Source organism: Marmota flaviventris, chromosome 6 (genome assembly GCF_047511675.1).
Source record: "Marmota flaviventris isolate mMarFla1 chromosome 6, mMarFla1.hap1, whole genome shotgun sequence".
In the NCBI taxonomy this organism is placed as follows: Eukaryota; Metazoa; Chordata; class Mammalia; order Rodentia; family Sciuridae; genus Marmota; species Marmota flaviventris.
The window spans coordinates 28030403-28057222 of NC_092503.1; the positions used below are offsets into that span (position 1 = coordinate 28030403).

General features: G+C 39.5%; 1 protein-coding gene across 4 annotated transcripts in view; it reads left to right on the top strand.

The window, feature by feature from the left end:
* Map3k5 (mitogen-activated protein kinase kinase kinase 5) overlaps nucleotides 1-26820 on the top strand; it is a 212452-nt gene that overhangs the window by 145981 nt on the left and 39651 nt on the right. For 2 of the 4 annotated variants that reach the window (XM_071612996.1, XM_027938433.2), the window contains exons 15-21: nucleotides 3620-3753; nucleotides 10809-10936; nucleotides 11355-11491; nucleotides 12512-12617; nucleotides 19055-19212; nucleotides 21442-21619; nucleotides 22475-22495. In XM_071612996.1, coding sequence (XP_071469097.1) covers nucleotides 3620-3753; nucleotides 10809-10936; nucleotides 11355-11491; nucleotides 12512-12617; nucleotides 19055-19212; nucleotides 21442-21619; nucleotides 22475-22495 — 862 coding nt within the window. The remainder of the gene's footprint in view (nucleotides 1-3619; nucleotides 3754-10808; nucleotides 10937-11354; nucleotides 11492-12511; nucleotides 12618-19054; nucleotides 19213-21441; nucleotides 21620-22474; nucleotides 22496-26820) is intronic. The other 2 variants (XM_071612994.1, XM_071612995.1) reach the window with 1 other exon arrangement.

Consider the following 26820-nt stretch of genomic DNA (forward strand, 5'->3'; position numbering starts at 1 on the left):
ATCTGAGGCATTAGCACTGAGGATAAGAAATATAACATGAATTTGTGAGATTTTAAGAAGGCATTTGTCAATCAATTTGTCATAGGGAGTAAGGGAAGGTAAAGAATGGAGTCTGAGAGAGTAGTAGTTACCAGATGTGGCTTGAAAAAGCAAGCAGATGTTCAGTGGATATTGACAATATCCTGGACTATCTTTTAATACTGGTGTTTGGGTAATTGAACTAATATTCAGTTTATAAGCCCTTATGTAGTAATAGGGTTCCCCTATAGCATTGGTCATAGAAAGAACACAAGATCTTCAATGTTAGGATCTGGTCTTAAACCATAATTTCAACATTTTCACTGAAAAAGATATTTTTGATCATTTGTAAGTTGGGAGTAATCAGGCTTTTCTCACTATGACACAGGCTTATGACAGCCAAATAAAACAGGTCATTAAAAGTTGGGGATTTTTTTCTTTTATAAAATTGTACTAATATAAGGTGATGGTGATTCTAGGTTCAGAGTTTAGGATTCTGTTTTTTTGAAAGAGCACATTGACAAAACTGACCGTCTTTGTTGATGGCCCCTGCTGGGAGCCTTCTAGTGTGCAGAGCATTGCAGAGTACAGGACCACAGTATTTGGGTGTGGAGTCTTGGGTTCTTTTGGACGGTATGGTTTGAATTATTCTTAATTGTCTCTTTTCAGGAGCCCAGTTTTATCTCTAAGTCTGGGCAAATTGCTGAATGACCCTGATGCTTATTTCCTGCCCCTGAACACCTCCCTGGTCATCTGCTCTGAACAGGACTGTCTTCACCCTTAACATTAGGTAGTCAGCATAGGAGCATTCTCTAAGGTCCCCCTGGGCACCTTGCAATGGATGCTTAATGTTGACACAAGGGAAGTAGACATCTCCTTCCCAGAGCTTGGCCTCCATCCTGAGCCAGAGAATGGCCCATGATGGGGAGTCAGGTAATGTGTGTCCCTTTTAGCTCTGCTTCCGTTTATAATCTATCTTTGGTATTTTGTAGGTTCCCTGTGTCATATCTGAGTGTGAATTTATTTTTATCTTTCCTATTTAGGGCTCAGTTCCTGAAAGTTATATTCAATTCTTTCTCAAATCTCTCTGGTCTTTTTTAGAATATCTTACCCTTTCTCATTTTAACAATTTCTTATTTTATATCTTTATGTTAAATAAATATTGTACACTTTCCAATTTATGAAGTTTTGAGGATTGATATTTGTCATATCTTTTCACAAATGGTGAATTGGGTTCTTTTGTATTTAAAGTTTTTGGATTATGAGCTCAATTTCAGTGGTTTGCTATTGGTGAGAATTCTGAGTAGCTAGTATGAAGGCGATCTCCCTTTAAAATGTTTTTGCTTTGTGTCTCCCACCAAGAGCAATTATGAATATTATAATAAGTGCAAATTTGAAGATCAGCTGTGCTTGAGAGTATTCAGGGCAGACGAGGTTTTGCTCATTCAGAGCTTAGTCTGAGATCAACTTTTTCTTTTTATCCTAGTTCAGTGGATTCAATTTTCTAATCTGTCCTCACTAATTTTAGTCCTTTAAGGGCGTGTTCTTATGTGTTCCAGCACTTTGCCTGATATAGGCACTAGACTATATTTCCTGTCCCCTCATGGACAATAAGACCCAAGTCACTAGTGAGAGGTTAGCTATGGCTTAAGAGCCACATCCAGCCCAATGACTTACCATGGTAAATACAGTTATTTATTGGAACACAACCATGCCTATTTGTGTACATATCTACTGAGTGGTTTTCACTCTACAGTGGCAGAATTGAGTTGCTACAAAGACCATATGTTCCCAAAGCTGAAAATATTCACTATCTGGCCCTTTACAGAAAGTATTTGGAAACTCCTGCCCTAGATAATAAAATTAAAAAACCCTACCTTCATCCCTTCCCTCATCTGGGCTGCAGGAGCCTCAGTTCTTTTGATTACTCTTTAGGATTCCTGTCCCTCTGCATTTCTAGTTCTATTTTTATAAGATTGGAAATGCATTTAATTTTTTGTTTTTCCAAGTGGTGGTAGCAGGAAGTTTCTTAAGTTCTTACTCTACCATAATGCCAAAACAGAGCTTCTCTTCTCCTTTCTTTGGGTGGTAATAGATTGTCCTTTTTATATTTCATTGACTTGAATATTTAACTTATTTAAGTATTTCTTTTTTTATGGAATTATTTAAGGCCATGAAAATTTTCATTTCAATATCTTCAGTATTTGATATATAATGCTTTTTTAATCATTCCTTGAAATTGTTTTATAATTCTCATGACCATTTACTTTTAAATCCATTAATCTTCTTAAAGTGTACATTTTGCTATCTTACATTAATATCCTGTATTCAAAGATTATGGTCTTTAGGATATCTGTTCTTTAGAATTTGTTGAAAATTTCTTTGTGGCCTAATATATGAACAGTTATGTTTTTCATATATTCAGATCTCTTTCTGTGTAAGTTATATCAAACTTGTTAATTATGTCACTAAAGCCTGTATTTTGAGTTTGTCTGCTAGATGTATCTGTTCTTAAGAGAGTTCTGTTAAAAACCTGTTGTTGTTTATATTTGTTTATTTTTCATTGTAAGTTTTTCAGCTCTGCTTTGTATTTTTCAAGATTGTGTTTTTAATGAACATAAAACTCCACGACCATTGTCCTCTTCGTGGATTACTTATCAGTATTAATGTTAATTTGTTGGCTTATAAACATTAAACTCAGTTTCTTTTTAACGGCCAACTCTTCTGTGAGTCAGAGCTGACTGTGGGCTGCCAGTTTTATACTCTAGGAAATTGTAGACAGTAGCAGAACCTTGCTCTTCTGACAGCTCCTGCTGGCCTGTTGTTTTTCACAGGGTTTCTCAGAGATGTGGCCTGACCATTTCATGGTCCTAAATACTGTAGTCCAGTCCAATATGGAGGACAAGCCTTTCTGGATGATGCCCCCAGGTCTGAGATGGTCCCTATGAAATGTTCTCTGTGCCCCTTTCCCTTTGATCCAGTTTTCCATATTTGTCTGACATACTTGGCATTTTGAGGTTCAGGAACATAGGTGTTCCTTTTTACATCAAAGATAAAATTTTCCCTCTAGTTTTAGTTTTTAAAATATGTTTGGGTCTTAAGAAACTGGAGATAAAATAAAGCAATCCTTACTTATCATCAACTAGCAAGACTGCAAAATTTTCTCCTTACCCAAACCCTTTCAGTGGTTTTATTCTCTTGGCAGAAAATGAAATGTTTTAATAGTACTAAAAGCTGAATAACAAGAATAATTAGATGTGATATTGATAGATGTGATGTCAATTGTATACATCTCCTGGATCAATGAAAAACCAGGACCAACTGGGTAAAGAATCCAAGTAGGCTTTTGGAGAAGCACTTTTATGCATTTAACTATAAGTTCCCACTGTATTCATAACATGTATACTGTCACAAACATGAATTTGCTATCTGCTTTATGCTGTTTTTTGGTTCTTGGAGCTACCACTTTATCTTATTATTTCACTTGTTAAGACCATCTGATAAAATAAGAAAACATGTTCTTGGGAAAAAAAAAAATCAGTGTTTGAAATGTCAAATGCAGCTAATGTTCAATCTTCTCTTTCTCTTTTTTCTTTTGTAGTATGACTATGAATATGATGAAAATGGAGACAGAGTTGTTTTAGGAAAAGGCACTTATGGGATAGTCTACGCAGGTAGAGACCTGAGCAACCAAGTCAGAATCGCTATTAAGGAAATCCCAGAAAGAGACAGCAGGTACTGTACTTGTGGCTAATAAAATCCATTTCGAAAGTACTTCAATTAGTTCATAGCATTTTAGAAAGTACTTGCTGATATTCTGAATATTAAAACTGAAAACTCCATTATGTTAATTAACTCAATCTCAGCTTTATCTACTGCATTGTTCAGCAGTTTAAGTGCAAAACTCTGATGGGGAAAAAAAGACTCTGGTAGGGAAGGACACAGCTTTCAAAGACTGAAAGAGAGAATGTGTGTGTGTGTTGGGCTGGGGTTATATTGGATAAAGATAGTTTGGTACATGGGTAAATGGAGAATAAGCATGTCACGATAGTTTTCAGTGCAGCATGTGAGGAGCCTGGAAGTTGTCATTCTGTCCTAACCAGTGGAAAGCTGAACAAACTGATGAATCAGTAGCTCTGAGGATCCATAGATGAAGGGCAGGAGACCCCCCACCCCACCCCCAGATAGGTGAATACAGAAAGCCACCAGCTTCCACAGTAGAAATCCATACATGGGAACCATTGCTGGGGCAGAAAACCTGAGCTCCGGTTGACATATTGCCAAAGGCCCCACATGAACAAGTCTGAGTGTCAAGAACTCCCCCCATACCTTTCTAAGTCTTACCTTTTGAAGTTCTATCAGATTCTCAAAGTGAATATTGGAGGAAAATTCCCTTGGGCTTCTGGCAGGGAAAGAAGAAAAAAAATTCTTTTAAAATACACCAGAGCATTTTATTCTTCTTAACAAGGACTGCCCTCAGGAGAAACTGTTTCACCAGAGCCTTGCCAAACGGTAGCCCAGTCTAGCCATCCTGTTCCACCTAAAGGGGGTAAAAGATGACATATTTATGAAGTTCACAGACCAAGGACACAAGCTTACTTAAAGACTGAGCCTTAATCATGGAACTATAGAATTCTTCCCCTCCCTAATCCTTTGTCATCACATTACTGAAGCCTATTAGTACAGTTATTTTACTCAGTACATCATGTTCACCTTTCAAGAAAAAATTACAAGGTATACTAAAAGGCTGAAAACACAATTTGAAGAAACTTAGCAAGTATCCTAAGCAAAATCAGATATGACAGGTGTTTGGAGTCAGCAGACTTGGAATTTAAAACAACTAAGATTAATATGCTAAGGTTTCTAGTGGGAAAACAAGACCGTGTGCAAGAATAGATGGTAAGGTAAAGTGAGAAAAGGAAATTCTTAAGAAAGAAAAAAAAATAAATAGAACTTAGAAGTTAAAAAAAAAAAAAACATTGTAACAGAAGTGAAGAATGTAACAGAAGTGAAGAATGTGATGGTTTCATTAGTGAACCAGGCACAGTTGAGGAAAGAGCCTCTGAGCTGGAGGATGTGTCTAGAGAGACTTCCAGAACTGAATAGCCAAGAGAAAAAAGACTGAAAAAAAAAAAAGTATGGAGTGGGGTTATTTAAGAACTGTGGAACAACTACAAAAGGTATAACCCATGCTTAATGGGACTACCACAAGAAAAAAAACGTGTGGTTTGAACCACACTCAGTAGGGACTTGCAGAAAATGGAATCATTTTTAGGGGAGAAAAAGCCATTCAGGGACCCAAAAGCCCTGGTAACAGTATTTTCTGTCGCTTGCTGCTCTAGGGCTTGGCCTTGTGTTTTGTTTCTGCACCTAATAATTCTCTCCTCTTTCAGCCTCATAATTTCTGAAGCCTCATGCCTTCTCTGAAGTCTCTTCTCTGTTAGACCACGCACCTACTATCAATGGTGTATATTATCCATGTGCTGTATATTCAGTCTTAGAATTGGATTATTTGTGACTATTGTCCTTATTGGCCTGTCTCTATCATGGGTTTATTACTTTGTCTTCTCTCATTCCTCTCTTCTGTGATCATGGTGATAAGTTCATATGATCAGCCTTCCTCAGAAGGGACACTCCCCCCGGCTCTGTGGTCATCTGTCTGCCTAACATCTTGAACTTGTAAGTATGCAGGCATCTCCAGGTTGATGTGGCCAAAGATGAACCATGGATTTTTACCCCCAGAGCTACTCTCCCTGAAGCATTCTCTATGTCTGTTAACAGTACCCTATCCAGCCAGCTGTTCCAGCTAAACAGGGTACATTTGTATTCTTGTTTCTCTCTCACTCCAAGTCCACTCCAAGGCCATACTGTTTGTTGTCTCAACTTCTGCACTATATTCTGAGTCTTGCTACTCTTTGCCATCACCATGATTTCAACTCTAGTCTAAGTCTTTGGGCCTCTCACTTAACTCCTTACTAAGTCTCTGCAACTACCTCTGCTTTTAGTAGTCTCTGCTTTTCCTCTTTCCTCTGCCCTTTATCCATCCTTCCTCAGGGTAGCCACAGAGATCTCTCTGAAGTTAAAATCACATCATTGGTGAGAACGATGTGGCAATGCAAGCTCATCATTGAGAAGCTGATAAGTCGGAGGATGAGCGTGTGACAGGGCAGTAGGTTATATGGGAAATCTGTGAACCTTGAGCCCAGCTTTGCTTAAACCTAAAACTGCTCTAAAAAATAAAATTTAATAAAAAAAAAAAAAAAGAAAAACCACACCATGTCACTATTGCCTAAAACCCTTCAGTGGATTCTTATTGTTGTGAGCCTGAAACCCAGAACTGTTAGAGTGAACCACAAGGGAGGGGCCACCACCTCCTTTGGAGCCTCCCCTCTGCTGGTGTCTCTGTCTGCTGGTCACACTAAAACAAATGAGATCTTGACAGGATTGCCTTATTGTCATCATTGAAGCCTCAATGCAGGTGCCAAGGCCTCACAGAGCCTTTCTCTACTGGCCCAAGCTGAAGAAGACATCCTTCCAATGCAGGCACTGTCCCAAGGTCCCTGTAGTCCATCCTTACAGTGCTTAACTTTCTGCCTCCAGCCTCTGTATCTACATTCCAGAAGAAAGGGAAAACGGAGCTCCCTGGAATATCCAGCATCCTTGCGCTTCTGTTTCATTGGCCAAAAGTGCTCACTCCTCCCTCGTCAGCCATTTGTTTCCCAAATGACATAGGAAGGGGGAAGAACAGCGAATAAGCAAACAGCTACTGCTACATACCACATGTGTAGTCTAACTTTATATATATATATATATATATATATATATATATATATATATATATATATATATATATATTTATGATTCTATTCTAGGGTTTTTTCTTGGTTAATTCATGAGGCATGCTTATGAATTCTTATGAAACAGTAATAGAAATTATTCACTAAATTCCTTGAGTGATTGTATAAGAAGTTGTCACATTAAACCTTTTGTCAAACATTCCTAGAGGTTTTAAAGTAATATATACAGAGACTAGCCTTGAAATAATATAAAATTTAAAGATGCCGTCACTGTCAAATTGCAGAACTAAATGTTAGCCACATCCCTTCCTTTTCCCCCTCCAGAAAACCATTAGAAAGAAAACCTTTTATTTTATTTTATTTTTTTTTTAGTACCAAGGATTAAACCTAGGAGTGCTTAACCACTGCACCCTATCCCCAGCCTTTTTTTCTTTTATTTTTGAGAGAGGATCTTGCTAAGTTGCTGAGTCTAGCCTCGAATAATGATTCTCCTACTTCAGCCTCCCAAGTTGCTGGGATTACAGGCATGTACCAACCTGTCTGGTAGAAGAAAACACTTTTAAAATCACCTTGTAGCTTAAATTTATTCAAATGTCACTTTACATATACAAAGCACACCAACACCAAAAATATGCCCTCTGTCCTGCCCCTTGCCATGCAGTTGGTATGAGTGGGTTGTTCAGAAATACCTGGATGACAAGTTCATACATTGAACAGGTGGTCCACGACATCTTGTTCACCATGTGAAGAGATTAGAGAACCCTGTAATACTAGCAAACAAGTATTTCTGTCATTATACCCTGGAGAGTTTGGATAGTGTCACAAAGGATAATTGCTAAGGTAGTTTGAGGTATGTGAATAACGTATGATTAAACTACCACTACAAAGAAGGATTATGGCAACAACAACAGTTTCTTGTGGTGGCTGGGGTGTGGCCCAGTGGTAGAGCACATGCTTAGTGTGCCTAAGTTCCTGGGTTTGATTCTCAGTAACACACAAACAAACCCCCAAACCCAGTTTTCCCTGTGTTTTCATCACATTCTAAAAACATTTTGTTAGTGAACCAGCAGTTGTGAGAGAAGGTGCATTTAAGTACACTCTCATAATGTATCCCTAGCTAGTGGTTAATCTTAGATTGGCTTTCTCCTCTAACATTCTACACACCTGTTCTATCAGTGTTCACCCAGATACTGCAATCAGCTGGGGAGCTTTTAAAAATGTGGATGCTCAAGCGCCACCTCAGATATTCTAGGTTGTCCTGAACATTGATGTTCTTTGCATTCAGGAGAGGTAAATGCCTAGTCAAGGTTGGAAACAACCTGTCTATATGGTTTTTGATGGAAATCTGACTCAGGGCATAGTCTAGAGAAAACTATGGGTAAATAGGTTTTTCAAGCTATATACAGATATAGATATAGATATAGATATCTCCTATTATCTCTACTATTTTTTCTTTCCATTGTCATAGTTGATTGAAAAGAAATGTGGTCTTCTTGTAATTCCCATAGACAAGCATAATTTATTGACCTGTAAAAATTATCACTTCATTCTTCTTTAGTGTTTCACACTTCATGAAACTGCTTTCTATATTGGAGAAGAGTACTTATTCTTAGCTTGGTTGGACTCTTGACTAGTATTGCAAATTTTGAGCTATCTTTTCTTTAAATATTGAGGCAGGGATATTTGCTTCTCCCAGATCTTAAATGTAAGCATTCATGATATGAACTAGTATCAAAGTGTTTTTTGTCCTCATGGAAGAGGTAACTTGTATATGTCTTCATAGTTGAGAGTCATTACCTAAGTATCTTATTGGTAACATTATATATTGATTCTTCTTGTTACCTCATTCAAACAAATTATCAAAATGTTGCTGGGGCTGGAGTTGTGGCTCAGCAGTAGAGCGCTCACCTAGCACGTGCAAGGCCCTGGGTTTGATCCTCAGCACCACATAAAAATAAATAAATAAAATAAAGGTATCTTTTAAAAAACGTTGTTGCTGTCTCTAATACACTGGTAATCATTTTAATAACTATCCTTTTGGGCTGGGGCTGTAGCTCAGTGGTAAAGTGCTTGCCTTGTATGTGTGAGGCACTGGATTCGATCCTTAGCACCACATAAAAATAAATAAAGATACTGTGTGTTCATCTACAACTAAAAAAATACTTTAAAAAAAAACTGCACTTTTTAGTTCTGAGAGAAATTCTAAAAAATGAGTAATGTGTCTAAAACAAAGTATTTGTTATTGTTATTGTTGCTAGGTACTTTCTGAGTAATATTATACAATACAGATTTTAAAAGTTTATTTGAAAAAATGAATATGGATTTCATTAACTGCTAATTGCTTTAGCTTTATTGCTTACATGAAAAGCTTTATGAAACTAGCATTATTCAATACTAACCAATACTAGTGTTCATTATCAGCATTCACAAATGATCCATTCTGCTTTCTTGAGTTTGTGTGATATTAGCATTTCCTATGTATGAATAGAGCAAGTATGAGCATCAAGTTTGCATTTAAGTTGTCTTATAGTTAGTGCCTTTCACACTGTAGGTTCTATTATTGAGTATGTATGTATGTGTATGCATAGGCACATGTGTGTGTAAGGGATAGCTTTGAGTCTCTGTGTATCATTGCTGATATCCTATCATATTTAGCTTATTAAATAAAATTCGTAGAAGGCCATTGATTTGGTCTTAGCTCCTGAACTAGGTCCCAGCAGATTAATTCAAAATGGAGCCATTTATGCTCAGATTTTATGTCACCAAACCAAAACATAACCTATTGCTTTGTAAGATCTGACCTTCTGAGAGATCTGGAGGGAGTTGGTAGATAAATTACCAAACAGGTAATTTAAAAACAACAACAACAACAGAATTTTCACAGTAATTAACCAAAAGGAGCTCAGTCAGCATGGGCCAGGATAAGGAAATTCCCTCTGCTTTAACCTGATGCTAACCAATTGCTTTTTGCAGTGTGCTATTTCCATGTTCCTTCTTAAGCTGTCAAAAAAGAACTGACTCTCCTGACATGCCCAGTTAGTTCCTGTCTGTTTGGACTGGTTGCTGCCTAGTTCATGTATCACTGATAAAAGTGCATTAAATCTTTAAAACTTGATTTGTTGAATTCTTTTTCTATGACAAACTACACACTAATTACCTTAGAGCTACACTGAGCACAAGATTGTTGTCTATAAACTTTGTAGTATTTCAAGTAATCATTTAAAGTGTTGTTCTGTTTCAGAAGTATAAAATACTTTCATATTTGGTAGAGCAACATAACACCAATCATGTGATTTTGAACTATGAAGTTTGTCTTTCTATGTGGAGCCTTATTTGGAATTAGGTAAAAATCATGATATAATAGTCTTGGTGGACACGGTAATGTTAGGATTTGAAGAAATGGGCTCAGATACTTGAAATCAAGATGTTTTTATGTTTTTTATTGAAGAATTGGTGGGTTTTTCAGGATTTTCTAGAATGAATCTCAAAGTTATTTGGAATTTTTGTCTTCCGGGGCAAGAGTCTCTTGGAATAGTAAAATAGATAAGTAAGGCCAATGGCATAACAGGTCATGTTGGTATAGACAGTAAACTGTGTAGATGATTTCTGTCTTCCTAGGTTCAAATCTTATGTCTGTCACTAGCTTTGTGGTCTTGGACAAGTTAGTCAATCTCTGTGAATTAATATTCCTTATTTGTAAAATGGGCATCTTAATAGTCTCTCCTTATTGAGTTGTGAGAAATGAGTTATTATATACAAGGAGCTTAGAACAGAGACTGACACCTTCCCCTTAACCCAACCGTAGCTGCAGCCTCACAGAATTGACCTTACAAAAAATGAAGGACTTACGATGGTCATTTTTATTTTACTTATGGTCATATGTTTAGTTGAAATTTTCAATTTGCATTGTTTCGCTTAAACAATTTGTATTGTTTAGTTTATAATTAAAATCTGGCTGTATAACTAGCCCATGGCCATTTTCGTGTCTTTCAGATACTCTCAGCCCCTGCATGAAGAAATAGCCTTGCATAAACATTTGAAGCACAAAAATATTGTCCAGTATCTGGGCTCTTTCAGTGAGAATGGCTTTATTAAAATCTTCATGGAGCAGGTCCCAGGAGGTAAGAGTTGCTTCTTTTTTTTTTCTTTTAAAAGTAAAAGAACTGGAAGAGGAGCAAAATTGAATGAAATTTACTAGAGTACAGGTTTTAATTTATCTCCACACACACACAAAAAAAGGTATGTGACATTACCATGAACTTTGTTTGGAGACAGTAAATAAATATTAGAACCATTTTAGTATTCATCATAATGAATTGGATTAATTTTAGCAATTGATTGCGTTTTTACTTAGACTGTATTGATAGTGACCATCTCCAAAGTAGGGACATTTTTGAATTCATGTTTGAGCCCAGTTCCTGGGCCTCTGTGAGGACCAGTGAATGTTGGCTTTTGTTGACTTAAATCCGTGTCACGTTATTAATATGCTTCAAAGAGCTCTCTTGGATGAGATTATCTACTTTTTCTCTTTCTTTACAGGAAGTCTTTCTGCTCTTCTTCGTTCCAAATGGGGCCCATTAAAAGACAATGAGCAAACAATTGGCTTTTATACAAAACAAATATTGGAAGGATTAAAATACCTCCACGACAATCAGATAGTTCACCGGGATATAAAGGTAGGAGACACCATGACTCATTTTCATGAGGTCCTTGCTGGATAATTGTTTTATTTTCAAAATTCTCACTGTATTATGACTATTAATTAGGAATAGTGAATATTAAGTCAGTCTTAGAAATAGTAGAAATAAAATATTTCACACTACTCTTAATGTTATTTACATTCCTGTGTTCTTCTTTTGCACACGGAATAAACTCCTTAGCCATGCTCGGTAGCCTGTGCTCTCACTGTGTGTGATGTTTTATAAGAGCTCTGTGGGGTGGGGTGCACAGTATAAAGTCAGACAGGACACGTGGCCATTCCTGAGTTACTAACAGCCTTTGTCCCTGCCCATAATCACTACCTATAAATATGTATTGAATCAGTGGATTCATGGTTAGAGGAAAAAAATAATTAAAAGACCCTTTCTTATATATTCATGCATGGAACTACAATTAGGGAACTACAATTATAGACTTCTCTAAAATAACAAACTGAAATAATAACATTAAGATTTTCTTTAAAAAAGAATAAATTTTTGACAAAGGCTTGACTCTTGAAAGTAAGTTAATATCACTACCCTAAAATCAACTTGAATGCCCATTTACCTGTAATGTTCCTAAATATTCTAGGGAAAGAAACCGAGCAACATAGAAAAGAAAGAGTGACTGGGAAGCTGTGTATGTGTATATATATATATATATATATATATATATATATATATACACACACACACAATATATATAAGATACATTGTATCTTATCCATGGATCATACACAGCTAACTTCTGTTGTTTATAAACTTTAGTGAGCTTTTCGCCTGACCTACGACCTGAGTAGCAGATTGTGAACAACTGATAATATGTAAACAAAAAATATTGACCAGAATTTTCTGTTGAGATCAACTGTTAATGAAGGGCAAAGAATGAGAATCCTTGATTGTTCTAAGTACTCCTTTAAAAAAAATAGATTTAAAAAGTCAACAATAAACCGTATCTGAAGAAAGATAACATTTTTGATGGAAGTCCTCTTTCCCCAGGGTGACAATGTATTGATTAATACCTATAGTGGTGTTCTCAAGATCTCTGACTTTGGGACATCAAAGAGGCTTGCTGGCATAAACCCCTGCACTGAAACTTTTACTGGTATGTTTTTATGATAATGATACAGATCTTACATAATTAAAGAAATAATTGCTGAGTTTGAGCTTAAGGTGTGAGATAAACTGAGTCAGTGTTCTCACGCACATTAACATTGGTGTCATTTGATGCTCACTGAAAAGTGTTACCCAGGATTTGGTCTGTCCCTCTTGTTTTTTTGTGTGTTTATATGACTTGCTCAATCTCCTGCTTAATGCCACCAAAGATTATTTTTAATTCTCACTTTGTTATTTGTCCTTCTTTTCCCGTCACTGCGTCTCTCTCCTGGTTGGCCTACAGCCACTCTAATTCTGACAAGATTACTTTTTTTAAACATTTTCCTAGTCCAGCTTCTCTGTGATTCTTACTCATACCCAAATCTCTTGCCATCTGGGATCTGAATTCCCTCTTCCCTACCCTGCTTTCTTCCTGGGATCTATCCTCTACTCCACAGTATAAATAACCCCGTAGGATTTCAATTCAGAAAGAGGAAGTGACTCACTCTCTCAGAAAAGGAGAGAGGAGAGAGCTTCCCTGAAAAATTAGGCAATACAACAATTCATCTGCTTCTAGTGCAAAGTCCTGGAAGGGTGGAGACCAAGTGACTTAGAGAAAGGCAAAGGTGGCCAAGGGGAAAGTGGAGCTCAAGAGATGAAAGACTGCTCCTCAGTCACGGGGAGGCAGGAAAGGCACCTGGGACTTCAGACCTGGTCTCTGCTCCAAGCTCTGGTCATTTCATTATCCTGTTTCTCATGAAGCGTTAGGTCCTTGTTATTATTGTTGAGGGGGTGGGGAGAGAAATTGAGCAGAATAAAAAAGGTCAAGACTAACCTGTGGTCTAATGCAAAGAAAAATGGCCCGATGGCCCTGTTTCTGATTCCCCTGAGGGAGGCAGAGTGCCTGTTTTGTATGTAGATGAGGCATTGACTGGGAGTCAAGGGACATCGAGGCAGGGTCACAACAACTTGTACATGATGGAACTTGGGTTTTCAGCCTGCCCTGTGCTCTTTGGGCTCACCTGTTTCCAACTTCCTCTCTACCTTTCTGGTGTCCTGATAGCCTGGGAGGCAGAGAGGAGAGAGGGGAATTCCGAAAGTTCTTTCCTCAGGACTTCAGTCAGCAACATCTCCAGCCCAGGCCCTTCCCTCAAGGCAGTGGTTATTTTAGGCATAGAATTACATATAGTTAGAATGCATTTTTTTAAATAAAATACATTCCAACCTGTTAGTAGCTTTCAGTGTCTTTACATTTCTTTCCTTATCCTCTCTCAACTTGGCAAGAGACATTTTAGATGCTGCCAAGACTCAGTAACTTCTGAGAGGAAAATCCCTACTTTCACACACTTTTTTGAGCAGGATGTTAATGTAATATCATCTGCTAATCTTGAAAACATTTTTTTTTAATTCCCCAAGGAGCTGTAAGAAAGTAGTCCTCACAGGGCCCTGTGCTTGTACCTCCCCCACTGTCCTCATGACTAAGAGCTTAGAGCTCTCCCAGCACTGGTCAGAGTGCCATGGCAGTCTACGGCCATACCACCCTGACCGCGCCCGATCTCGTCAGAGTGCCATGGCATGTGGATCTCTCACCACCAAAGGCCTCAAAGCCCTAATTCAGTGCTCACTGAGTCCCAGGTGCTTAGTCACCTCTAATGAATTTAGTGTAATGACCATGATTTGTTGTACCTCTTGGTAATTTTGATGAGGGGAAAGGCAGCAGTAACCATCATTTATGAAGTACTCACCTGGCGCCATGCCAAGTGCTTTACGCACATTGAAATTCATCCATCAAGCCCTAATCATTAGCTATCATTATCCCGGTTTATGGTGAGAAAAATAAGGTTCAAAGAGGTTAAATAACTTGCCCAAGGTCACAAAACTAGTTAGTTAATAAAGCTTGAGGTTTAAACGAGACTTAACATGCCAAATGGAATTACTGTCTTCTCCCCAAACCTGTTCCACCCACACTCTTCCCTGTCTCAGTTGATGGCCACTCTACAACTGCATTATCACCCCCTGCTCTGTTTCTCATACTCTCCAGCCCAGTCTGTGGAGGAAGCCTATTAGCTGTACCTTCACAGTGTGGCCAAAACTGGACCAATTCTCACCTCCCCACAGCTGCCACCCTCCTCTCTCACCCACAGACCTTCCACAGCCTCCTAACTTACCTGCCCCCTACTGTCTGTTCTCAGTACAGCACCCAGAGTGATCCTTTCAAAATATAACAGCAAATCCCATCACTCAGAGCCCTCCATGGCTGTTTTCTCCCAGAATACACAAGGACCCAAGTCCTCACCATGGAGGACAAGATTCTGACCTGATTTGGAGCCCATTCCCTCTCAGACCTCACTCCTAGTTTTCTCCTCTTGTTTATTCTGCACCACAAGCCCCACACTTCCTGCATTTCCTTCGTGAATTCAGGTTGGGTCCTGCTGCAGGGTCTTTGCATAACTTTACCTCCTTCCAGCCTTAACTCAGATGTCACCTGCATACACCCCATTAATAATGGTAGTCTTCCTGGGCACTGCTGACTCTGATTTTGTTGTTTGTTTGTTTGTTTTGGTCATAGCATATCAATTTTTACCATACTGTATAATTTATCAACAGTGTATTACCTATTATTTTTCTTGTATGACAAAAATGTAAGTTCTGTAAGCCCAGGATTTTCCTTTATTCTACTGTTACACTGTTATAGTGGTTTTTTTTTAATTGTCTTTATCACTGAGCTACATCTCCAGCAGATTTTTAATTTTGAAACAGGGTGACAGGGTCTCACTAAATTGCCTAGGCTAGCCTCAAACTTGCTATCCTCCTACCTCAGCTTCCCAAGTTGCTGGGATTACAGGTGTGTGCCCTGCACCTGGCCGTCCACTGTGGTATTCTAAGTGCCTAGAACAGGGCTTGGCTGGTGGTGGGCCTTTAGCATACATCTGCTAAATGAATGAATGAATGAACAAATTGTGACATCAAAGATTATGCTGTTAACCATTAAGCTGTACCACCTCCTAAGATAGTTGCAATGGCAAAGAAATTTTAAAATTGATATTTAACAGTAATTTTTTAAAAATTTAGAATGCAGATATGTGAGGTATAGGTCTTGGAGTTGACACCCTGACTTATTTTCCTTAGCCTGATGTTTGCATTTGCTTGTATTTTTATAGTCTAGTCCTGGAAGTCTATTTATGTTACAATATTGGGTCTAGGGGATATACCTCAGGGGTCGGTCGGGTGCTTGCCTAGCATTCATGATGCCCTGATTCAATCCCCAGCACTCCTCCAAAAAACTTATGTGTCATGTATTTGTGGAGTAAACTAAGGAACAGATTTGAATACATAACAACCTGTTGTTTTTTTTTAAAGAGAGAGAGAGAGAATTTCTTTAATATTTATTTTTTAGTGTTCGGTGGATACAACATCTTTTTTATTTTATTTTTATGTGGTGTTGAGGATCGAACCCAGCGCCCCACGCATTCCAGGCTAGCGCTCTATTGCTTGAGCCACATCCCTGGCCCCAACAACCTGTTTTTTGTAACTTGTTCAGTGAAGACTGGATGACACACTTGGCAGAGGGAGCTATTTTACATTTCGTCATATTTTTTGGTGCCCTGTAGTTGTACACAATGGTGACTTATTGTTATGTATTTGCACATGGACACAGTTATAACAATATGATTGGGTCAGTATCCTTCCCCAGTATTTCCCCTTCCTGTCCCTTTCCTCTACTGATCAGATAGAGCTCCTATAAATAATGCCTGATTGATTAAAAATATTGTATCATTTATTATTGGCACTGCTTGCATTATACCAGTTTTAAAAATTTACTATATTTTTTGATTAGTTGTAACTCCCACTCAGATATTTGTGCAACATAAATTCTCTTCACCAATTCTTTTATAGAACCAGAGGTAACAGCAAAACAGAGTATAGGTTTCAGAACAGGTTTTCTAAAGGCCCTCTTGATTTATTTAAATTAAAAAAATTTATCACTTTGGGAAAAACTATGAATGAAGAGAAATTGTAACAATTTTATACTAAGGGTAGTTGAGTCTTGTGGGGAGCACGGTTGCCTTATCCATGGCAAGGAGAAAGGCTTTCCTCTGGTGATTTTGCCAGTTTAAGCTGAGAGTGTAGATGTGTACTGTTGTATGTGAACATGAATTTGAGCTACTGTCATATGGAGCATAAACTTCACAAGGTGTCAATACTTGAAAAATTTCATACTTTATTTTTATGAGCAACAGTCAGTTTCTAGCCTTGGACAGTGGGCTTCATGGGATCAATTTGGAGGAATTTTACATCACAGTTTTCCTATAAATCACACGTGAAGTATCCATTTGAGCTGTCATCTGTATTTATCAAAATGTCAGTTTGATTATGAATCAGAAATACTGATGTAGGTCTTTGGCAAACACCTCAGGATTTGAAGTAATTCAGCACTGCCCCTTGGATGAGTTCCTGTTTGCTGATTACGTTATTCATGTGAGTGTATCAGAAATGGGGAATATGGTGACTGTCTTAGCTTTCTGTCACTGTGACAAAATACCTGAGAAAAACAACTTCAAAGGAGGAAGGATTTATTTTGGCTCACAGTTTTGGAAGTTTCAGTCTGTGGTCAATTGGTCCCATCACTTTGGGGCTGTGGTGAGGTAGAACATCATGGCAGGGGACAGAGCAACAGCTGCTCAACTCAGGGTAGCTAGGAAGCAATGAGAGAAGAGGGGTCAGGCTCCAATATCCCCTTCTAGGGTGGGCCCTTGGTGACCTAACTTCCCTCCACTAGTCCCCACCACCGCCCAGGAATATCATCAGCTGGGGTCGAAGCCTTTAACACATGGGCCTTTAAGATGTGAACCATAACAGTGACATTATGTTCCTGACCACACTCCTGGCCCATCCCTATTCTAGAGGGTAATAGAAGTCCAAATCTTGCCTGTCATCTGAGGCCATTGCACTTGAGTGTTTCCCTGGAAGGTACCAGGGCAGGGCTAGAACCAGGGGCTCTCAGCTTCTCATTTTGTGCTCTTCCCCTCATACAGCACTCTTATTCTGATTCCATGCAGCCTTTTCTATCTCTCTTTTTCATTTATTCCTATTGGTGCTGTGTAGGGGTCTGTCTCTGTTAATGGCTCATGATCTTTTGTGATTTGTCCAATCTGTTTTTTCATGGATGTCAGATACACAGCAGGAGTCAGTATATTTGATTTACAGAATAGAGTATATCAGAAATTATTTGCATTGTTTTTCACCATGATTTTCAGAATCTTAATGCTACCGTGTTTAAGAAACAGAAATGACTTTTTTTTTTTTTAATTTTAAAAAACCTTGAAGCCAGAGATGGCACAACTATAGTCCCAGAGACTCAGGAGACTGAAACAGGAGAGTCTCAAGTTTGAGGTCAGTCTTAGCAACTTAGTGAGATCCTGTCTCAAAAAATAAAAAGGGTTGAGCGTAGCTCATTGATAAAAATACCCCCAGGTTCGGAAGGAGGGAGGGAAGGAAGGAAGGAAGGAAGGAAGGAAGGAAGGAAAGAAGGAAGGAAAAGAAATTAGCACATGAAAACCTATACATATTTGTAGTGTGCCACATGATGTTTTGATACCTGTATAGTTTGTATAATGTTCAAATCAGGGTAAGCCTATTTATCTCCTGAAACATTTATCATTTCTTTGTGGTGAAAGCATTTGAAATCCCCTCTTCTAGGGTTTCTTTTTTCTTTTTCTTTTTTTAACATTATCATTCTCTGTAGTTGCCCTACTATGCAGAACTTCTTTCTCCTATCAAACTAGGTCTTCATACCCATTACCAACCTTTCCATGTTCTTCTCTCCACTCTCCTTTCCCCAGTCTCTGGTAACCACTGTTCTGTCTCAGCATCTAGGAAGTCAGCCTTTGTAGATTCCACAAAGTGAGGTCACATGGGATTTGTCTTTCTATGCCTGACTTTTATTTAACATAATGACCTCCAGAATGAAAACAGAACTAAGCATTCAGTCTAGGAACCGAGAAATACAGATCTAAGGAACTGGATGAATGACTAGATTTTTTTTCCTAGAAAAGATTAGAAGCATACATCATAGCAGTCTTCAGACATTTGAAGAACTGAACACAGAAAATGTATTGATGTATTCTCTGTCATTTTCAAAAGACTCATGGTTAGAATTCTCTTGAGAACGTCCAGGGGAACGATGCCTCGGTTACACTCCCCCATCTAGGGAGTGAGGGTGGACCTATTTATGACCAGATGATGATATCAAACTATTTCTGTGTCCCTGATAAAATCCATCATAAAAAATTCCTATTTCTACTTTTGTAAATAGCATAAGAAACTGGAATTGGTATTAGGACCAGAATCATGATTTAAAATTTGTCTTACTTAGAAAAATTGAAGCTGTCATTAGATAACTATGTTTTCTTTTTTAAAGTGGAAATGTGTTTGACATACTTCCAGGTACCCTTCAGTATATGGCACCAGAAATAATTGATAAAGGACCACGAGGCTATGGAAAAGCAGCAGACATTTGGTCTTTGGGTTGCACAATCATTGAAATGGCTACAGGAAAACCACCGTTTTATGAACTAGGAGAGCCACAAGCAGCCATGTTCAAGGTCACATTTCGTATTATCTTAAAGGGATCAAGTTCCTCATAGCTACTGGCTTTGTGTTCTATGTGTATATATTGTATTTTGTTGGGGGCAAGGAGCCTAATAAGTAAGCAGGAGATGAGAGCACATTCAAGTCCAAGAAGATTCCTTCTCCCTGGAGGCAGGGCCTCAGCCTTTCACAAGGCATCTCTCTGCTTTGGTTTTCTCAGCTCTAGAAGGAAAGTCAGTGGAACTCCTTTGGACTACCTTCCAGCAGCACAGTGTAAATCACACACCACTGTGTGAAAAGTGACTTGGGCTGTTTGGGAAACAATCCGAATGTTTTCCATGGAGGGAGATCTAGGAACATTTTTTTTTATCCAATTAAGGATTCAATCAAAACAATATTTTCCTTTATTTCTCGATCCTAATAGTTTGGAAGTCCATTTTTAAAAAGGGCATGATTACCATTTTAAGTCAGTCAGTCTTATTCTTTGAAATCTGGTTGGCTAGCCTGGTAATTGGCTGAAAAGTAATTCTTTGGAACATGGGAAGCAGCCCCAGTTCCCAAAGTAGGAGGCACTGATGGAAAGAGGCCTGAGAGAGCCATGGCCACAGTTTGGGGATCTAAGGACTAGGTGTGGCCGAAACCTGAGTCCCTGTAGCCCTCCCTTGCCAGATGCTAGGTGAGTGGGAAATTTAAAATAGAAAAGTGTTTTTCTCCAACGCAGAGGACTTCTGAGGATCACAGTTACCCTCTGCCTGCCCCTGGCTGCTTTTCTAGCCTTTTCTCATTTGCATATGGCCTCCCATGAGGGGCCATGGTGTACACAGCTCCCATGTTTGTGCCAAGTGTGGCTTAAACTTGACGGCAATCTGCTGGGATGCTGCTGGTAGAAAAAGGAGGGCTGTAATCCAGTCCAAAAGAGTATGAGAACAGTCAGACAGCTGCCTTTCTTGACAGGAAGGATGTCTTTCTCTTCTCAGCCCATCTTTAAGGCTTCCCTCTGATGTGCTGCTGAATTACCCCTTAGTGCAGTGATCATTGGAAAACATGCCTTTGTTGGGCTAGCCTCCTCTGTGCATGGGAAGTGACACTGTCTTAAAAAAAGAAGCAATCAGGTGGACTCTGACCCTGATTGACAGTGTTCAGAGTCAAGCCTCAGCATGGATCAAGATATTTAAGATTTCAGGCAAATTACTTAATCTCTTTGTATGTCAGTTTCCTCATCTACAAAATGGGGATAAAAATAGTAACTATCTAACAGGAGTTTTTTTGGGGAGTGTCTGAGTTAATATATGTAAAACTCTGAGAATAGTTTCTGACACATAGTAAATGCTGTGTAATTATAAGTAATTATATATTATTATTTTTATAAAAATAAATTTATATGAGCTTTATCATACCAAAAATATGTCCTTAGAAGATTTTCTCTGTACTAAATACATGAAAACATCATTAAATTTTTTTGTGTGTGTATGTAGTACTAGGGATTAAACCCAGGAGCACTCTAACACTGAGCTACATGTTCACCCCTTTTTATTTTTTATTTTTGAGACAGATCTCATTTAGTTGCCCAGAACTTGTGATCCTCCTGCCTCAGCCTCTCAAGTTGCTGGGATTACAGGCGTATGTCACTGAGCCCAGTCCAAAACTTTTTAGAAATAGCAGCAATGACAAGTAAATTCTAATTGTGATAGAAAGTAAATATTTCATGATGTAGGTTATTTGAGAGAGGGGCAGTATTCATTCACAAATTATTTAACACGGGAAAGAATATAGGCTATATTCCAAGCAAAGCAAGGTTCAAATCCCAGTTCTGCCTTTCCGTAATCATGTAACCTCAGCCCATCTAAGCCTTATTTTCCTCACTGGTATAAGAGGGATAATCCACTGGATTGTCAGGTTTGCCCTTTATGAATCTCCTTGAAGATTAAGCACAATACATGGCATATAGCTATTGTGAGCAAATCAGTTATATCAATTAAAAAAAACTTTTTGAATGTTAAGGTACTGATGTTACGGTACTTCATAGTGCATCTTCTGTCTTAAGCTAATTACTCTGGATGTGTCATTGGTAAAGTTCCAGAAGCTCTCTGTAAGCTCTTTATAACCTATAGAAAGTGCATCATCGGCGGGCTTGGAAAAAATCATGAGCTTGTAACATGATGAGGGGACAAGAGGTGGGACGTGGACAAGATGCTCACTCAGGAGTTTCATTGTGCTTTTTCTTTTTTCTGTTCATGCCGTAGGTTGGGATGTTTAAAGTCCACCCTGAGATCCCAGAGTCCATGTCTGCGGAGGCTAAAGCATTCATATTGAAATGTTTTGAACCAGACCCAGACAAGAGAGCCTGTGCTAATGACTTGCTTGTTGATGAGTTCTTAAAAGTTTCCAGCAAAAAGAAAAAGTCACAACCCAAGTTTTCAGGTATGTATTTGCATTGAAGAGGATCTCAGTAGAGTTAGTACATCCTAAGCTTTTAAGATGGAAGATTTTTCCAGAAATAAAATTCTCTGTTTACAGAGATTCCAGGAAATTGTTGTAAACGATGTTCTCAGGCATTTGTTTCCAATATCAGGGAGCCATGTCTCCATCAATTTTACAAATGCTGAGGCCTCATACATCAGTGATCTTCCATCACACAGTAGATGGTTAGTATATCAGCATTTTAAAAATTTATTTATTTATTTGTTTGTTTTTTGAGATAGGGTCTCCTAAGTTGCTTAGGGGCCTCACTAAGTTGCTGAGCATGTGATCCTCCTGCCTCAGCCTCCTGAGTCACTGGGATTACAGGTGTGCACCACTGCATCCAGTTAGCATTTATAAGTATTCTAGCATTGAGATCCTAAGGTTAAAGTCTAAAAGAGGTGAAATATAGCCTTCTAGAAATAAAACCCCAAATTACCACTAATGGGCTACAGGACTATTTGAGAGCTGTTAAACTTCCAAGCCATCTAGGTAATATGTTCTTTTAACATTAGTTAGTAGAAAATACATGCTATCCCATAGAACAAGAAAAAGAAGATTGACAGCTATAAATAAAACAGCAGTATAAAAACATAAGTAAATAGTCTTTTTGCAATAATTTCCAAAACTCATTTCAGTAAGAAAACAAAGGATCTATTTATTCATGGCATCTTTAATGTTAGTACTGGATGAGGATGGGCAGATTCGATGTTTGGGAAGGGCATTGATCCCATTTCAAGACACTTTTTGTTGATTTCTCAGTTTAACAACAAGGCCAACATCTGCTTATGCTGCTGTTTGCTTTTCTTCCCACAGCGCTTTCCGCTGGATCAAATGGTGAGTTTGTTTTACCTTTTGAGCAGAGGGCTGTCATTTCATGTCTCATCTCTCCATAAGTAGCCACAACTGCACTCCTTGCTCATACATGGGGACTTCTGAGTACTAAGGAGTTGGGCTACTGCAACCCTGGCTGGGCTTGTTGCTTCAGAAACTTTTTCCCTTTCTCTTTCATAAGGGAGGCCTGAATTGTTATTCCCTGAATGCAAGATGGTGACTGTGTTTTGAGTCCTTCAATTTGAGTGAAGTCCATGTTTTCTTATGTAGGAGCCAGTTGGCCACCTAATGGCTTTCTTGTGGGAAATTTCAATGCCAGATACCCTTCTCTTTTACCTTTGGGGTAATACATTCTGTTTTAGTGGGTCAGGGTTGATATTTTTGTTTTCGCAATTTGGCCTTTGCATATCATAACCAGGAAGCTAGTTTTGCTCTAGGAAGATCAACTGAAGCATTTCAAAGACTTATAAAGAGAGGAACATGTTTGGGATTCTTCTATGTTGAATGAGGGGTTGATAGAAGCAGGGGTCTTAAGATCCAATGTGCCTGGGTTTTGTGGGCCAAATGGGGGAGGTTGTAGCAGGTGCTTTGGATGCCTCAAAACTAGTTACCCAATGTAGAGACCCATTAATTGAGGGTTCCTGAGAAGTCCTCCTGTTTTCCTTCTGGAATTCCAAGAGTCAGGGTAGAGGGACCTCTGAGAAGAGAAGAGACATTCTCCACACCCTCTGTTTGTTTCTCTGTAGGCCTCAAGGCCCCTGGGAGACAGTCACTGCGCTTTTTCAGGGTACCCCAGCAGGGCCTCCAGCCTTTTACACCATCTGCCTTCAGCATTGTCCCAGAAGTCAGTTCTAATCCCACTGAAAGCACTTTCTATGTAGATGACACACAGTAATATACTTCTTTTGGCTGTCATTTTGTGCTGGTAGCAACGTCTACTTCACCAAGTTGGTTCTGAACATAAAATAACATAAATCCTAGGAGAGCCTTGGAGCTGTGCCCAGAAACTCCCTCCATGATTGTTTTATCCCTTCCATGTGACAAAGTTTTCATTCAGAGGAAACAGATTCCTGTTGCCCATAATAGGAATGGTAGCTTCTGTGAACTCAGCTGTGCACTCCCAGTGAGCTGGCATTTCTGCCCAGGGGCTTCTCAGCGAGCTTGTGCTTGGAGTGAGTGTGGGGTGGAAGGCAGACATCTACTGAGATTACCACTCATGGGGTTGTTGTGAGGATTAAATGAGACAACTTGTGTCACATGCATAGCCCAGCAAGCACTTCACCAGGTGGTTGTCCTAACTCGTATTGCTGCTCTCCTTTTCTTGATCTGGTCCATGCTCAGTGGCTTGTTGAGAATTGTGGCCCACAGCCTGAAGGTCCCCTGCCATTTCCCAGGGCCCTCCAGATTCTCCTGAGTCAGAACTGCCTTCAGCCTCATGAATTCCTTTTATCCCTCATCCCCCATCCTCCTTAGTCTTACTCCCTTAATGAGACAGGGACTTGGAATTAGAAAAAATGGGCAGCCCCCAACTCCCTGCATAATTAGCTTGTTCAGACTCAGTTGAAGGAGTATTATTCCAGGATTGTTGGGGCTCATGAGCACATTACTCTCCTCCTCAGAAGGGCAAGACACACCTGCTAATTAGGAGTGAAGTCCCATTTGATTGTTTTTGGGTGTTACTGAGCATCTTCAGGCTTCCTATTCATTACAACTGTGACCATGATGGCCTTCCTCTCCTTCTAGATGAGTATAAATGACAGGCCTCTTCCATCCCCGGAGCATCTTGTGTATGTCATATGCCTGTTTCTGTGTAGAGAACAGACTACTGCCCTGCCTCTGGGACCCCTGGCTTCAGTAACTACACTTGTTCCCCTTCAGAAAGGAGCAGGAGGGTGGTGATGGTGAAGCCCTCCTTCCCCATTAGGTTAACCGTATTGGACAGAGAAACCACTGACAGATCATTCTGATAGCTGTGTGGAAGATGGTTTATTTAATAACCTTTGTTCAGTACACTTTATACCTCTGCTGTACACTTAGCGCTAGGAGAGCAGCAGTGACTCGGGCCCAGGTCCTGTTGGCATGGATCACTTGGGGTGTTGGTTAAAAAATGCAGATGGCTGGCCCTTTGCAGAATCTGGAAGTGCAATCTGGAATTCTGTATGCTCATCAAACCCAGCTGGCTTAAAGTCACTCAAATATAAGAACCATTATTCAATGTTTGAGCAACTGGAGATGGAGTTAGGCTGACCAGGGAGGAGACTTTGTGTTGGGGCAGGGCTTTGTCCCTAGACTGTCCTTGGAAGGAAGAACTTGTGCAAGTCCCTGTTGCTCATGTAAAGCTTTTAGCATCTGAGGCTACCTTCATAGCAATGAAACAGTCCCACTTTCTCAAAGCAGGAGCATATGCAGTCCCTTAAAGTCATCTCCCTCCCCTAGTCAGGAGCTCCCAGCACTTTGGGTTCATAGACAGGCCACTTACCCGTCCCCACCCCAACCTACCCCTGGCCTCTTATAAAGCCATCTCTTAGGGAATCTTGGACTCAACACTCTTTCCTGTTGACCCCTTAAGAATCACCCTTCAGAGAGACACTTGTGACATGAACTATCCTCAGAGAGGTTCATCATCCAGACTCTTCACAGATCTTTCACAGCCAGTTTCATAGCAGAGGGCTTCTTAGTTGTTGGCAAGACATTGGCAGTAAGGCCACCTGTGAGTGGAAATCTTGTCAGCCTCCTCTCTTACAGTCTGAGAACCCAGTCAGCACCTATGGACTGATACCCAGGGATTTGTGACTGTGCTCTCCAGGACCTGTCTCTTGCCTCTCTAGAAATAGTTATATATATATGAACTTTTTCCAGTTGACAGTGACAGCTACCACAGAATGCCCTACACTTTTCCATATACCTAAAAATCTCTAGAACTTGAGAAACTAGGAAGCCCAGCAGTGGATTTGATCTTATTTTCAACACAAACTTATAGAGCTGCTGTTGAACCATAACGCAAAGAAAAGACCACCGACTCCAATTTTAAATCAAATTAAAGCAAGATAATATTGTTTACACAAAGAAAGCTGGCCAGCGGCTGTCTCTCCCTAAGCTGGGCTAGACTAAATCAGCACTCCAGCTCTACAGGAAAAAGGTTTTATAGCACAAAAAGTTGCAAAGGGGGGTGTCTTGAGAAACTTACAGCTAACAGGATTTTGACAAGCATAATACAAAAGCAGATAGTAGGTTGATGATCTACATGGCTTAACATTTCAAGGTTGGGGATAAATTCAGATCCCAACATCAGAATTTATGGGGCGCCACTGAGGTTTCAGAGAGGGTTGTTATCTGGTCATGGAAAGCCAGGCATGGGTAAGTTCAAGGCACGGGCAGGAATTCCAAACAAGTTTAGAAATCTCAGTAATTTATAGTAAAACAGAAATTAACTTTTCATGACTTTGTGATGAGATGGCTCCCAATCTTAAGATGGTATTAGGCTGGGTTCATCATTACCTGCTCAAAGATCCCTTCCTACTCCTTACAATAGAGAAAGCGTTTATCTTTCTCCAGGTGGGTCCTGGATCCCACACCTGCTTACTCTTTGCTTCTGCCTTTCCAGATAAGTTTCATATCCAACATCTTCTGTCCTGAACTAATCTTCCGTGGACACCCACTTGGCTAACACCCCCACTTTGCTCCCCATGATAGCTTCCTGTCTTGAAGTACATTGTCTTCTCTTCTCCTCCACTTTGTTCCTGACAGTCTAGAATTTTCCCTTTTTTAATTTTTTTTAGTTGTTTATAGGGTTTATTTATATGTGGTGCCAAGACTCGAACCCAGTGCTTCACACATGCCCGGCAGCTGCGCTCCCACTGAGCCCCAGCCTCAGCCCCTAGAGTTTTCCCTTTCACATGATGGCTGAACCTGCTCTAGCCAAGTTTGCCAATGAGATGTACATAGCCAAATCCAGCAAGAGCTTTTCTCAAAGTTAGTCCTCAGTTTCTGGCCCAGATGACTGTCTTCTCTTTAGCCCTGTCCTTTGTGGGCTTCCTCAACACCTGGTCCATCCCTATATCCTCCATGCTCATGGCTGCTCCTTGTCATTTTCCTTTTCTGCCTCCCTTCCTTCCTTTTTCCTCTAAATGTTGCTGTTCTGAAGCACCAGGTGGGTTATCTGTTCTCTTCCCATCTTTTCCCTAAAATTTTATCATCCTTTGCTTTAAATGCCACCCACAGTGTGGGCTATGAAGGTCATTTCTCTAGACCAGTTTTTCTGATTCCCAGACTCATATCTAGTTGTCATCTTTGTTTCTCAAACGGACCTGTCAAATATACCCCTTCCC